The sequence below is a fragment of the Haematobia irritans genome, chromosome 5 (genome assembly GCF_050003625.1).
Source record: "Haematobia irritans isolate KBUSLIRL chromosome 5, ASM5000362v1, whole genome shotgun sequence".
Taxonomy (NCBI): Eukaryota; Metazoa; Arthropoda; class Insecta; order Diptera; family Muscidae; genus Haematobia; species Haematobia irritans.
Genome location: NC_134401.1, coordinates 70591362 through 70606254, shown reverse-complemented (window position 1 = coordinate 70606254; position 14893 = coordinate 70591362). Strand labels below are relative to the sequence as shown.

The 14893-nt window shown below is 31.0% G+C and overlaps 1 protein-coding gene across 3 annotated transcripts in view; it reads right to left on the bottom strand.

Annotated features, from left to right (window-relative positions):
- Positions 1-12933: 12933 nt before the first annotated feature.
- sigmar (Tumor necrosis factor alpha-induced protein 8-like protein sigmar) overlaps positions 12934-14893 on the bottom strand; it is a 279261-nt gene continuing 277301 nt past the window's right edge. For all 3 annotated transcript variants that reach the window (XM_075309648.1, XM_075309650.1, XM_075309649.1), the window contains 2 exons: positions 14108-14245; positions 12934-14042 (listed from right to left, as the gene is read on the bottom strand). In XM_075309648.1, the coding sequence (XP_075165763.1) occupies positions 13767-14042; positions 14108-14245 (414 nt within the window). In that variant the 3' untranslated portion in view covers positions 12934-13766. The remainder of the gene's footprint in view (positions 14043-14107; positions 14246-14893) is intronic.

Here is a 14893-nt window from a genome sequence, read left to right as displayed (position 1 = left end):
CTGATTTCCCTAATGTCCTCGATGGTAGCGGGAGTCCGTACCACCTCTTCCTGAATTGTACTTAAGTGTTCGCTATTTGCTGCCGCAGCTGTTGCGGCATTCAAAGCATCCAAATGCGCTACTTTTCTCTCTAGTGCAGTGATTTTCTCCAGAAGAGCATTCACTGCACCAGTTATCTGAGTCACATTTCTTTGCAATTCTTCCATGGTGTATCAATAATTTATAAAAATATATAGAGTACTTACATACAAATAAGCCAAAATTGCATAGCGAAAAAGGAAAAAAAATGTTTCGTATTCCTGGAACCACTTTCCTCTTTTTTTTCTCTTGAAGGCGGCTTTTTACTATTTCCTTCCACCTTTTGTACACATTGAATTTTTATATTCAAAATGTTCACTAAAGCCAACTTTAAGTAGAAATTTTCAATTTTTTTATGTCCCTTTTGATTAGAAGTAATTTTACTTCAACTGTGTTGTTCACTTTTATTTACTGTAACACTTCTCAATTTACCAACATTTCTTTTTTATACTTTCAATTTTATTTTTATTTCAGATTAGAATTAATTTAATTAAACTATGTTGTTCACTTTTATTTACGGTAACACTTCTCAATTTACCAACATTTCTTTTTTATACTTTCAATTTTATTTTTATTTCAGATTAGAATTAATTTAATTAAACTATGTTGTTCACTTTTATTTACTGTAACACTTTTCACTACACCAATTTTTTTTTAATATTTGCAATTATTTATTTGCAAGGACCTTCGCGAGGATCCTGCTGCTCGGGCGCCAGTTAAATTATTTTGTCCTTTGGACTTTAAAAAAATAACAAGTCGGCTACCACTGCCGACGATTAAAATTAATTACACTAGGATTTAATTAAAATAAAAAGGAACAAAATTTATTTGATAAAATTTAAACAACTAGAGTGACAATCTGAACCAAACCGTAACCGTTCCCGAACAACTCTGCTGTGTGCTAAGTCCATTCGTTGTCTCCAAACCTCCACTTGTTGGCAGCGACGCAGACATTAAGTTGTGAAATAGCTTTCCCACAGGTGCATAATGCTGACAGTGCGTCTGGTGCACAGTGCGTCTGGTGCACAGGTTCAGGTTCAGTAGCGACATGTAGTTATATATATATATATGTATATATATATATATATATATATATATATATATATATATATATATATATATATATATATATATATATATATATATATATATATATATATATATATATATATATATATATATATATATATATATATATATATATATATATATATATATATATATATATATATATATATATATATATATATATATATAAATATATATATATATATTTATATATATATATATATATATATATATATATAAATAATTTGCCCTTTTTATTTAATTTCTAATATGTTTCTAACCCATTTGAAATTTTAAATTTCCCATTAAAACTATGAAAACATACGAGTTATAAAAAATTTACTCAAATGATTTTCCTGTGCAGTTAAAATAAAGAACATCTTTGGGAGGACATTTTTGGAAGTGCTTTTAAAGTTGTGTCTTACACACAAAAAAATTTGTTTGTGATTCAATCACGAAATTAATTGATCCAATTAATTTTTTAATTGAAATGTCTTCAATCACGAAAATGATAGTATCAATCACAGTTTTTAATTGCGCATAGAAAAAATTCTTGATTAAAAAATTAGTTGATTTTATTAGCAAATTTTAATTAATTTTTTAATTGATTCAATTAAAAATTTAATTAATGTTGATAGCAAAACTCAATTAATTTTGTTATTAAAAAGGTAACTATTTTCAATTACTTTCTGAATTGGCTTAGAGTTTTTATTTCGATTATCAATTGATTGTTTGAAATACATTTTTAATTGAAAATTAAAAAAATGTTCATCGTTTTTTTACTGACTTAATCTTCCGAATTTGATTAAAAAGTTAATTTTATCAATTAATTTTTTAATTACAAATTTTAAAATTTTCAATCATTGACTTAATTAACTTAATGTTTCTATCTTGATTAAAAAGGTAATTGTATATACCCTGCCAACATTTTTTGAATTTGGGAGCGCTTCTGAGAATCCCCACTACGTCGAAAACAGTCGTATACGATATCCAAAACTCCTCGGAAAGCGCCGTCACTATTGAGAAGTTGTACCACGCCAAGTTACTACAAAAAAGTATCGCATGAGTGCAATTATTAGGAGCCCTTCTGGATACATTTAGAAGGACGCCAATAAGAGCCCCTTCAAACAATCAGACAAAGTGCATTTTAAGATAGTTGTGAAAGAATCATTGTGGTCAAGTAAAACACGATTGTTTAGGTGTTTATTAATTTTATGAAACATTTATAAATTCTCATAAATATAACATTTATACGACTATCACATCACATTTAACACATTTTTATGCATTAATAAGAGATTGATGTTGAGTTACAAGTTGTAAGTAAAATGTTGTAGCGTCTATCAGCCAGTACTTTTATTCCCAATGGAGGCATCGTGTCTGGAAAAATATTTGAAAAACTATCACTTTATTCCATTTGGAAAGTCAAAAATTGTTCACCAATTTACTTTTCACAATTTTAATCGTAATAACTATGTTTTCAGCACTTTATTTTCGCTTTCATTGAAATAAATTATAATAAGGCAGTTGCGCTTGGTGTTTCACAAAATATAAAATGGCTCTTGTAACAATAGTGATGGCAAAATACTTTCATGCGAATAGTGATGGCAAAATACTATCACAGTTGGCGATTGTTGCAGTGTCACTTACGAGTCTGTGGTAGCGATGAGGATGAAATGGAACATTGAAATGCTGGCAGGGTATATATATATATATATATATATATATATATATATATATATATATATATATATATATATATATATATATATATATATATATATATATATATATATATATATATATATATATATATATATATATATATATATATATATATATATATATATATATATATATATATATATAACAAAAGTTGCTTCACAAAAGAAGCTCTATCTCACAAACTAATTGACTTACACACGTCACATTTTTGACACGAAGCCTCTAGATATAAATACAGATCGTCTTAGAACCGCCGTCGACTCGTTCTAGAATTTTATGTGGTTGATACAATAAAAAAGCTCGATTGTGATAAAAAGTATTTGTGTTTGTTGGTGTATGAAGTCTGCAAATTTTATGGAAACTTTTATAATATTCTGTTTTTAGTAAATCGGTACGATACTTACCTTAAGCCAAATTCTATTCTACACTTCTTAATGCGAACAATTTTACTCAATTCAATGCGGACTATTAATAAGTAAATTTATTGATGCGGTTCCCCGTTTTGCAAATTTTGTAGCGTCGTACCATCTAAATTGTCAATGTTGATATTACTATTTATTTACGTGCGTCCCATGAATTAACTAAAGTTCTTTTAGTATACTCAACTTTTGGTTATACTAACCATTTGTTGATTCCTATGCTGTAGGTCTCACTATGCTGGTGGTTAGCTCCACAATTTTATGAAACATAAAACTAAATTGATCGACATTGGTTATTGTAATCAATTGAATCGTTGTGGGAATTCCTATTTGATTTTGTGAACTTTTTTTACAACAGTTGTGCTGGATATATAATGGGGGAAATAATCAAAACATTGTGCTTGTAACAAAAAATAAGTTACTGTTTTTATCTCCTTATTGAAATGATCGAATTGCAACCAACCATTTCTCTAGGTGTATATGTGGATATAAACATACTTATATTAATATGATTAAGCTATCAGACCTAACAAATAAAACAACAAATAAAAAGACTTATTTATTGCATTGTACCCAACGTTTCGACAATTTTTGTTGCTTTCAGCAGGGGAATTCGTCTATTAAATAAAAAACAGATTATAATTTTGTACCCTTTACAACACCAACAACATTTCCACTTATAATATTATTTTAATTTAAATCACAATGAATTATAGTATACACGAAACATATAAAACAACATAAAACATAAATTAAAACTAATGTCACAGGCGGGGTTTTGACTTTTGTGAAAACTGCTCTTAATGTGTTGTGTGGCTTGAAAGCAAAAAATATGTTTTTTGTTGATATTGTTTCTCTTAAGTTCGCGTTGTCAATTAATCCAGTGATGTATTTTAATCAGGGATGTATTCTTTGTTGTAAAATTATTTGTATCTTTGCTTATTTTACTTTTCGTTTCCTTTATTACATTCACTAATTTATTCTAAAAAATATTCAACCTTATATACTAAATCTTAAACTAGCTACAACCCAGCAAAACAAATTGGAAGCTCTTCTTACACAGAAAAAAACATCACCAAAATATTTCCAATTAAAATGTTAATTGAGGTTGAAAAATTTTCCAATTAATTAATACAATTAACTTTTTAATCAAGATAGAAACATTAAGGTAATTAAGTCAATGATTGAAATTTGAAATTAAATTTAAATTAATAAAATTAACTTTTTAATCAAATTCGGAAGATTAAGTCAGTAAAAAAAACGATGAACATTTTTTTAATTTTTAATTAAAAATGTATTTCAAACAATCAATTGATAATCGAAATAAAAACTCTAAGCCAATTCAGAAAGTAATTGAAAATAGTTACCTTTTTTAATAACAAAATTAATTGAGTTTTGCTATCAACATTAATTAAATTTTTAATTGAATCATTTAAAAAATTAATTGAAATTTGCTAATAAAATCAACTAATTTTTTATCAAGAATTTTTTCTATGCGCAATTAAAACTGTGATTGATACTACATTTTCGTGATTGAAGACATTTCAATTAAAAAATTAATTGGATCAATTAATTTCGTGATTGAATCACTAACAAATTTTTTTGTGTGTAAGACACAACTTTTGAAGCACTTCCAAAAATGTCCTCCCAAAGATGTTCTTTATTTTAACTGCACAGGAAAATCGTTTGAGTAAATTTTTTATAACTCGTATGTTTTCATAGTTTTAATGGGAAATTTAAAATTTTATTGTTTCAAATGGGTTAAAAACATATTAGAAATTAATAAAAAAGGGCAAATTATTTAAATCTTGCCGAATATTAGAAATTAATAAAAAAGGGCAAATTATTTAAATCTTGGCGAAAAAAATGCTAAAATCTTTCTAGAAAAATTGCGAATTTTTGAAAATATTTGATGTCAAACGTTCCAGACAAGCGTTATAATGCATTAAAAATCATAAACAATTTTAAATATTATGTGTTCGTCAAAATATCACAAAATTTCTTTATTCACATCCGAATCACTGGATTCGCATCACACCTTAAGAAGTGATGCAAATTCAGTGCAACGGCTGTTGAAATGGTGGACATCTGTCCTATGACAAGCCTATGTTAAAATCATCGCTTCTGCGCCAATTTTGCGCCACTTCCGGATCCAAAAAGAACATTTTCACTACTTTTTTGGCTACGCTTTTTTTGCTGGGAATCTAAATATTCTTAAAAAGTAAAGATAAGAACATAAACCCCTTAAAAATATTTATGGCCATGCATGTGCACCACATTGCTGCGTTATCAGCTACGGCTACACATGTAATGCCTTTTCATTTTATTATGCCATAAACCTTATCTATCCTAAATACATGCACATGCATGTTTAGAGATCTAAACATCCTGCGGGCGGCCAAATACATGGTTAGGTTAGGTTAGGTTAGGCCAAATACATATGAATTCATGCCAAATATGATTACCTATCGAACCTATTGATCTTATTCTAAACAATACAAACAATACAAATACAAAATTTGTAAAAAACTAAGTATACTTTAGGCAAAATTATTATAGCGTAACTCAACAAAACATCAAACATGTGACCGGTCTGGCTCTTTGGGGGCTTTCTTCTTGCTTCACCAAAGCAGCATTATCTTCCTTCTGTTTATTCCTTCGCTGAGCAAACTGCACACATGGTTAGCGAACTGTTCCTTGAAGATAATCGCTACCGTAAAACGCACCAACTCTGCCCTTCGCTGCACTCCGGCGGTGAGTGATACTCTTCCTGTCTTGGATCTATTCCACGAAATTTCTTCATCGTACGTACTACCTTTAGTTGTGGGTAATTGACTACCTTGCCTTTTTGCTGGATACTCCTTGCGCCCATGTCTTGGATATGTTGCTCTTTCTGCAACAGAAGCTCCTCTCTCAACTTCTCCAGCCTCCATGTCATTTTGAGTCTCCGAGACCAAATCTTCTTCCTGTAAAGAGAAAACAGAAACATAAAGAGATTCTCTTAGAATCTCAGTTGATTTGACGATCTTTTGTGGTTCCTCCACGTTTCCTTCGGCTGAGACTGGTGCAGACTCTTCAGCATCGGCTGCATTTTCGGCTAGCGTAGCAGCAGTACCATCAGTTGTGGTGGCATCAGTACCATCAACTTCTGTTTTGTAGGCCTGTGTTCTTCATCTGATGACTCATTCGATCTGTCCCTATAGACCCAAATAGTATGATTGACATCAAGGCTCCTTCCAATCGAGTATGACTCTTCGGATCTATCACTGTCGTTTCTATTGGAATTTCATTAAACGCACTTTGTGTTGGTTCTTCCTCCGGTGACCCTTTGGATCTATTCCTATAGACCCAAATGATAGGTTCAGTGTCATAGCTCCTTCCATTGGAGCATGAGTCCTGCCTTATTGTAGCCATCCTTCTAGCCTGTAGTGCACTAAGTCTCTTTCTGATTTTTGCACTAAGACAGTCATATAGTGCCTCTATGCGATCGAAAGTGTCAATCACTTCTTCGGAATGCATACCGAAATATCTCAAACTTTCTGCTAGGTCTCCCAATTTCGTGAATTGCCTTTGCAGACCATATTGTCTTCTCAACAAGTGTCTGGAATAATGGCCCAATTCATATTTAAGCATAGACAATCTGTCTTCCAGTATCTCCACTTGCCACTGGAATCTCATCACCATTTTTTTGTCCATTTCTGATTGATGCTCCATCATTAGACGCTTCCTAGCAATCTAGTTGTTTCGTTCTTTACCCCTTAGTAAAGACCAGTTGAACAGTTAATTTTATCTGCACATAGAACGGGTTTCCCAAATGAACACAAGTATGCAGGATTTCCAATTTAGGGAGTAAATTCCCTTTCTGCAACCCTCTGCAGACTTTGCATCCGATCCGTTCGAAAGGCTTATTTTTACCGTTCGAATCTCTTACCACGGTTGGGGGAAAACTCGATCCGGTTCGAAGGACCAAAATGTTAAGATATTAAATAACAACTTCTTACACGATTGAGTGGTTATAAATCACTAATTTCTTCTAAAAAATATTCAACCTTATATACTAAATCTTAAACTAGCTACAATCTAAATATTCTTAAAAAGTAAAGATAAGAACATGAACTTAATAATAATATTTATGGCCATGCATGTGCACCATATTGCTGCGTTATCAGCTACGGCTACACATGTAATGCGTTTTCATTTTATTATGCCATAAACCTTATCTATCCTACACACAAAAAAGTTTTTTCTGATTCAATCACGAAATTAATTGATCCAATTAATTTTTAATTGAAATGTCTTCAATCACAGAAATTATAGTATCAATTAAAAAATTAATTGAAGGTCAATTAACAAGTTAATTGATCCAATTAAAAAGTTAATTGATACTATTATTTTTGTGATTGATTTTTGTTTGAATTAAAAAATTTGTTGAATCAATTAAATTTTTAATTGAATATTTTTTAAAACTCAATTAAAATTTTAATTGGAAAAAATTTCGTGAAATTTTTTTGTGTGTAAATACACATATCCCAGATAGTGCATGTTTAGAAATCTAAACAAAAACATATGTTTTGCTTTCAAGCCACACAATACATTAAGAGCCGTTTTCACAAAAGTCAAAACACCAATACAAAAAGAACAACAACATTACGTGGTATACAAAATCAGCTGCAAAGGTGGTTATAAAGGGAAATGTGATCGCATATACATTGGATCTACGAAGAGAACACTGGAGACAAGAATTGGAGAGCACAAAACGGACATAGAAAGAACAGCATTATCACAACACATAATAAGCACTGGGCATAAAGCTGACTTTGAAAACTGCAGAATACTGGACAAAGAGTGAAGACGATTGACAATTGAAAGCTTACAACAAAATATAAGACGAACAAAGAACTTAAAATAAGATACGGACAATATAAGTGCCAGAGATGGTCTGTCGTAAACTGTAACATAAGGTATTTGACATACATTTACGACGTATTTTACTATACGTCAAAAAAAGTCGTAAACCTTCACAAAATACTTCGTTTTTGACAATATAAGAATTTGTACAGTATACGTTTTTTAAAAGCATTTATGTCTTACTTTTTTTATTTTATTTTCGAATGTCTTTTTCTTATAAAAAATGAGAAGAAAATGCTAATTTCGCCCAGAACCGAGCGTTGATTTCACATAATCATCCAACCAGTTGGATTTCACATACTCATATTAAAATTGAGGTTATTTAAAAATTTGTTGTAGGTTAGTCTGATTTGAAAACGCTTTGTGTTTAATGTTGAACGACATTAAACCATGAAATTTTTCAATGAAAATTACAAAATTTCAATTTATAAATTCATTTACTTATTTTGCTTTGAAGTAGTAAAATATTCTTATTTTCTTTTTTTATTATCATTACTTTTCTATTTGTATGTCTATTTTATATTCTATAATTATTTTCAAAGTCATCATATATTTGATTTTATATTCAAAAGACGACCCACCCTAATATACTCTGCAATTACTTATATGCATATCGATCACACGCATTATATGCATATCGATCACATGCATTAGAACAACTAACAACAACACAAGACATACTCATCATCGACCTCAAATATACAGTAAACAAGTAAGGAAAGTCTAAAGTCGGACGGGGCCGACTATATTATACCCTGCACCACTAGATCTAAATTTTCGATACCATATCACACCCGTCAAATGTGTTGGTTTGTCCCAAATACATACGTTTAAATATCACTCGATTTGGACAGAATTTGATAGACTTTTACAAAATCTATAGACTCAAAATTTAAGTTGGCTAATGCACTAGGGTGGAACACAATTTTAGTAAAAAAATATGGGAAACGTTTAAATCTGAAGCAATTTTAAGGAAACTTCGAAAAAGTTTATTTATGATTTATCGCTCGTTATATATGCATTAGAAGTTTAGGAAAATTAGAGTAATTTTTACAACTTTTCGACTAAGCAGTGGCGATTTAACAAGGAAATTGTTGGTATTTTGACCATTTTTGTCGAAATCAGAAAAAACATATATATGGGAGCTATATCTAAATCTGAACCGATTTCAACCAAATTTGGCACGCATAGCAACAATGCTAATTCTACTCTCTGTGCAAAATTTCAACTAAATCGGAGTTAAAAATTGACCTCTGTGGGCAAATGAGTGTAAATCGGGCGAAAGCTATATATGGGAGCTATATCTAAATCTGAACCGATTTGGCTGATATTTTGCAAGTTTTTCGAGACCCATAAAATATTCGGATGTACGGAATTTGAGGAAGATCGGTTGATATACACGCCAATTATGACCAGATCGGTGAAAAATATATATGGCAGCTATATCTAAATCTGAACCGATTTTTTCCAAAATCAATAGGGATCGTCTTTGAGTCGAAACAGGCCCTATACCAAATTTTAGGACAATCGGACTAAAACTGCGAGCTGTACTTTGCACACAAAAATACATCAACAGACAGACAGACAGACAGACGGACATCGCTAAATCGACTCTGAATTTAATTCTGAGCCGATCCGTATACTAAAAGGTTGGTCTATGATTACTCCTTCTTGGTGTTACATACAAATGCACAAACTTATTATACCCTGTACCACAGTAGTGGTGAAGGGTATAAAAATTGAAGGGTCTATACCGACCCAACATTTGGTCAGCTTCGAATCGAATAGTGTGTTTTTAATAATATATCGATTCGACATCAAAAATGAACAGTGGACAGTCACCTATGGATAAAAAAGTGATTAAAGTAATCAAAACTCTTTTTTTTGTAAAAATTATTTTCAAATCCTAATCGAAAAGTATATTTATTTTAACCAAAAGAATCTAGTGACTTTTGTGGAAAAGTGGACATTTTGAAATCTTATTTTTTATCAGTGTCAAAACGCAAAACTACGTAAGTGACATTTGTGGAGAAAAATATTTAAATACAATTTAAAATTTCATATCTTTAAAACTTTCAAGATAAAATTAATATCCATTACCAATTAATTTGTGCCAATTTTTAGAAATGTTTCGTTTCACTGAAACGAAAACTGACTTAACTCACATTGTGCTAATCAGTAAAAAATGCGTATTACAAAATTTCAAAAAAAAAGAAACCAATATCAAAACCAGCTTGTGTTATCGTGACATTTATTAACATTTGGGAAATAATTAAAAACATTTTTTGTTCGTGGAAAAAAAGAAATTATTTCAAGATTTTTGGAGAAAAGTTACTCCAAAAATAACCCAAAATTTTCCGATTTCATTTTTTGTATGATTTGAGTGACATTTTCAAAAATAAAATCATCCAAAGTCATCGTGCTTGTGACATTTCGCAAAACCAATTTCAAAAAGTGATTTTCAAAAGAAAAACTGTACTTCATAACGGTATAACACGTTCAAGGCCAATATCGGCAAAAATATATTTTGTGCAAAATTTTGGACATTATTAAAAAAACAATTGTGCATTTACATACTGTGGAAGAAATACTGGGACATCAAGGCATCGCGCAACAACGATCAGTGACGTCATCAGCAACATCAATGCAGTAGGAGTAACAAAAATTCACGCAAGTAGAAAAAGGGGACAAGGAGTAAGTACATTGACATACATATAAACATCCAGAGACATTTCTGAGTTGTGCTCAAGTAACATTCTCTCCTTGCAATATCTCACACTTCGCTCTCCTTATTATTATTTTTGGTGTATCTACAATGCGAGTTGCCAGATCCGACATTTTTTAACTATTTGCGGGGACATTTTTCGACCTCACACAATTTTAATCTCGAATTATCTTGACTTTTTGAATCATTTGCACATAAAAATGGACGTCGTACAAAAATTTCATAATTGGTGCGATGATTTAATTGATCTTGTAGAAACCGACGACAGCAGTCAAGTCAATTATCACATAGCGACCTTAGAATTTCTTCTAAATCATTCGGAAGACTTATGGTTGCAAACGCAAGATGCGTACGAAAAATGTCGAGACCTTATTCAATGAACCCAAAGCAACTCAGGGTGAATTATTGGAAGACTTTCAACAAATATAAAATATTTTCGAGAAACATAAAATCAATAATACAAACTTCAAAAACTTCCCAGACTTCTCACCAATTCAACTCCAAGATGTCCCGCCTTTCTCTAAATAAATTTCATTTATCAAAACCACACCCAAACCAAATCTCATGCACTGAAAATCGACTTATAGTACAAACTTCACATCTAAAATCATCAGACCTCTTGGTTGACAATACAATCCAATTAGTTCCTGGACCTCTTTATCGACCTAAAGAAACACAGGATACATTCTCAAATACAATTTTACAGTCCACATTTCAACCTAACTCATCCGAAAATAAAATACAGTCCACTCTACAAACCAAACAAAATATACAGTCCACAAATATCACTGTCCTACCACGACCTAAGACTTTGCCTACACAAAACTTCCCACAGCTGAAACACGCAGTTTCGACTTCAACTGTCAATAAAGCAAAATCTAATCGACATCGTGATCAACGGGACATCACATCGTCAACTTTATGCGATGATAGCCGACATTCGTCCATACATCATCCGCAAATTAGTTTAGTTCAGGATTCTAGTCACCAAAAACTAGAATTTAAACAGACCGACCGACGACCTACTCAAATCTTCATCACATATTGTTCAGGACATGAACTCAGACCTCCATCGAGCCGAGCAGAAGTTCATTCCTCAGTTATAAACCTAGTTCCAGATAAATTTGCAACACCGACTTGTAATTTTATTCTTTCAAACAATGAACTCAGCCCTCCTAAAGAGAAAGAAAAACTGAGAATGTTTTTGCCTTGAAATCAGCATTTTATGTATGTGTGGGAATGTGTTGTTTACCTACATCGGCATCATGTTTTTCTCCTTGTGATGTCAAAACAGGTGCATAAAGTTATGTAATTTAAAAAAGATAGGATTCGATGTAAAAATATTAATATTTATACTCGATGTGCTACAAATAATTTCAGTAAAACCGCCATCTTCTTTGGGAGAAAATGTTTCCAAACATTTTGGGTCAATGTGCTTCCAGACATATGTATATCGATATATTGGTCTCAGATCCCAAAGTTTCAAACAATCCAGTTGAAAATTGGTACGCGATGTTCGTTTATGCTTTCTAAGAACCATACATAAATTGGTTAATAGCGGTCCATAATTATATATAATTATATATATTTGTGAGCATAATTATATATATTTGAGAGCACAAAAATTGATCAATTGAGCCATTCTCTACATTTCGTGGTCCTTTGGTGTTTGCTTTTCAATTTGGCCCAATGGTTAAAATTATTTTCAAAAAAGATTTAAGAGTTTTTAAAGGGATACATATTTGATTATCGTAGTTTAAGTAGTAGTGTAGTATGGGATTCTGTCACGCATAATGAAAAAGTTTACAAGCTTGTACCTCGCAATAAGAGCTTGGCACTTTAGAGGCATATGGAACCATATTTTGTAAATGAAAATGCCAATTCCCTTCATCTTCTTGCCCAATAAGCTCGAATAAATATTTTAATAATAAGTAGTGGTAGTTAATGGAAATATTTAGGCCTAGATAAGTAAACCATCAAATGAATTGTTTATACATTAAATATTAAACATTGTTCTTGTTTCCTGTTGTTTTATTTATATAACATTGACTTTTTGCTTGATTAATCTTATTTGTTTCATTTCAGCCCTTCATTTATTGCTTATAAAGTGAGATGAAAAAAACGAAAATTACAAAATGCTCCAAAAATGTAGTGTAACAGTACATAGTTCTGCTAAGGCACAAAGAGCAATTCGATCGAATATTAGGTATGAGTATTGAACTTCAGCGAGTTAATTGGGAGGTAACATAAGTTCGTAGAGTTATTTTACAATTTGTTTGTTGTTTAGCAAAATAGGGTTCTTTCTCCTATTCGAAACTGTTCTATTATTTTTTTAAACTTAATTGTTCGTCATTTAAATGTTCGTTATTTTGGAAGAAAAAATATATATTAGTGCAATAACAATCCCTGGATATCTTCAATTAGTTGGTCTTACTCAAAACTTGGGAGCATGACTTCCTATTTGTGAAAAAGACTCAACGAACTTATGTTACAATCCAATATTTTATTTGTATTTTATAATTGTGGAACTGTTCTTTTTTAAATCCAGTGGGATTTATTTATACCACGAGATAAATTCGTTAAGTACATTATTAGAAAATGAATTACCGGAGCTCTTTCTTCTAGAGGATGAAATGTTTTGAATATCTATAATCACTATAAATAAATGTGTTAATCAAGGCAGGGAAAATATTGTACAAAATGTGATGTTGGAATGTTTGAATAATATTTGTTGTGAGGGCTCCGAACGAAATTGAGATTATAGAGGATATGTTGTGTATTAGTTTACTTATAATCCATTAAAAGGTGTAATATTTCTTTGGTACGGCGTATTTTTCGAATCTTTAAATATCACCCGTCTCCATTGCAGTATTGATATCGGCAATAATTTTACTCATGACCTCACAATAGGGTGAATCAGGTTTAAATGCGGTCTCAAGAAGGCAGGTGTCAGAGAAAAAGGCAAACACTTCATCGATTCGATTCATTGATTTTTCTGTTAAATGCCTTTTTACAATAGCTTTAAGTGATTCTCTTGACTCCGATATGGAGTTTTGTAAATATTCTAGGTCGAAGCTATATTCCACTTCGTGAAAAGATATAATAGACAGTTGTGTGTTCTGAAATAATTATTCGATTAGTCTATATATAGAGGTATTTCTTCTATCTTAATGGATCGGCATACCTGAAATTTTCTTTTAAAGGCTTCGACGCTCTTAAGCTCTTCTTCATTGAATTGGTTATTGCGGTGTAAAACTCCAATTTTTATAACAATTTTTATTATATTTTTGATAATTTTTTCGGCTTTGGTCTTGTTTGCAGTCTGAAATGATTACATAAAAAATATATACATAAAATAACCAGGATAAAAAATCAACGCTATATCTAAACAAATTTTCTTTTAGGTAAATTGTTGAATCTACTTGTGCTAGTTTGTTACGGGTGATAATTTTATTTGTAATTTATACATACAGTAATCCTCACATAAATACATCGCTGAAACTTTTGGGTAATTATCCGAGTGAGGTATTTATTCCTGCTTGCCTAACTACCTCATAGAGGTGAATGAACATATGCGTTAAAATAATTGGGTAGAAAAGCGAGCGTGCATAAATACTTCAACTAAGAAATTATTCCATACTATAACAAACAAAAACAAAACGCGGATATAAAGCAAACAATTATTCAAACACCCAAAAAAATTGTTATTCATAACAGCAGAAATGTTTGTTAAATCAGCAGTTTTTGTTTGTTGAAAAAGGAGAAGCAGTAGCATGTAGTTATTTCAGCAAACATCCGTTAGTTGAAACTGCAAACATTTTGTACTGCTGAAATAGCAAACAAATTAGCTAACGTGTTTGCTCAAAGTTAGTTGAAATAGCTAACATTTTTTCTGCTATAACAACTACAAATGTTTGCTGTCATAGCAACAAACTTTGTCATTTTTATCGACATTTTGAAATGAAATAAA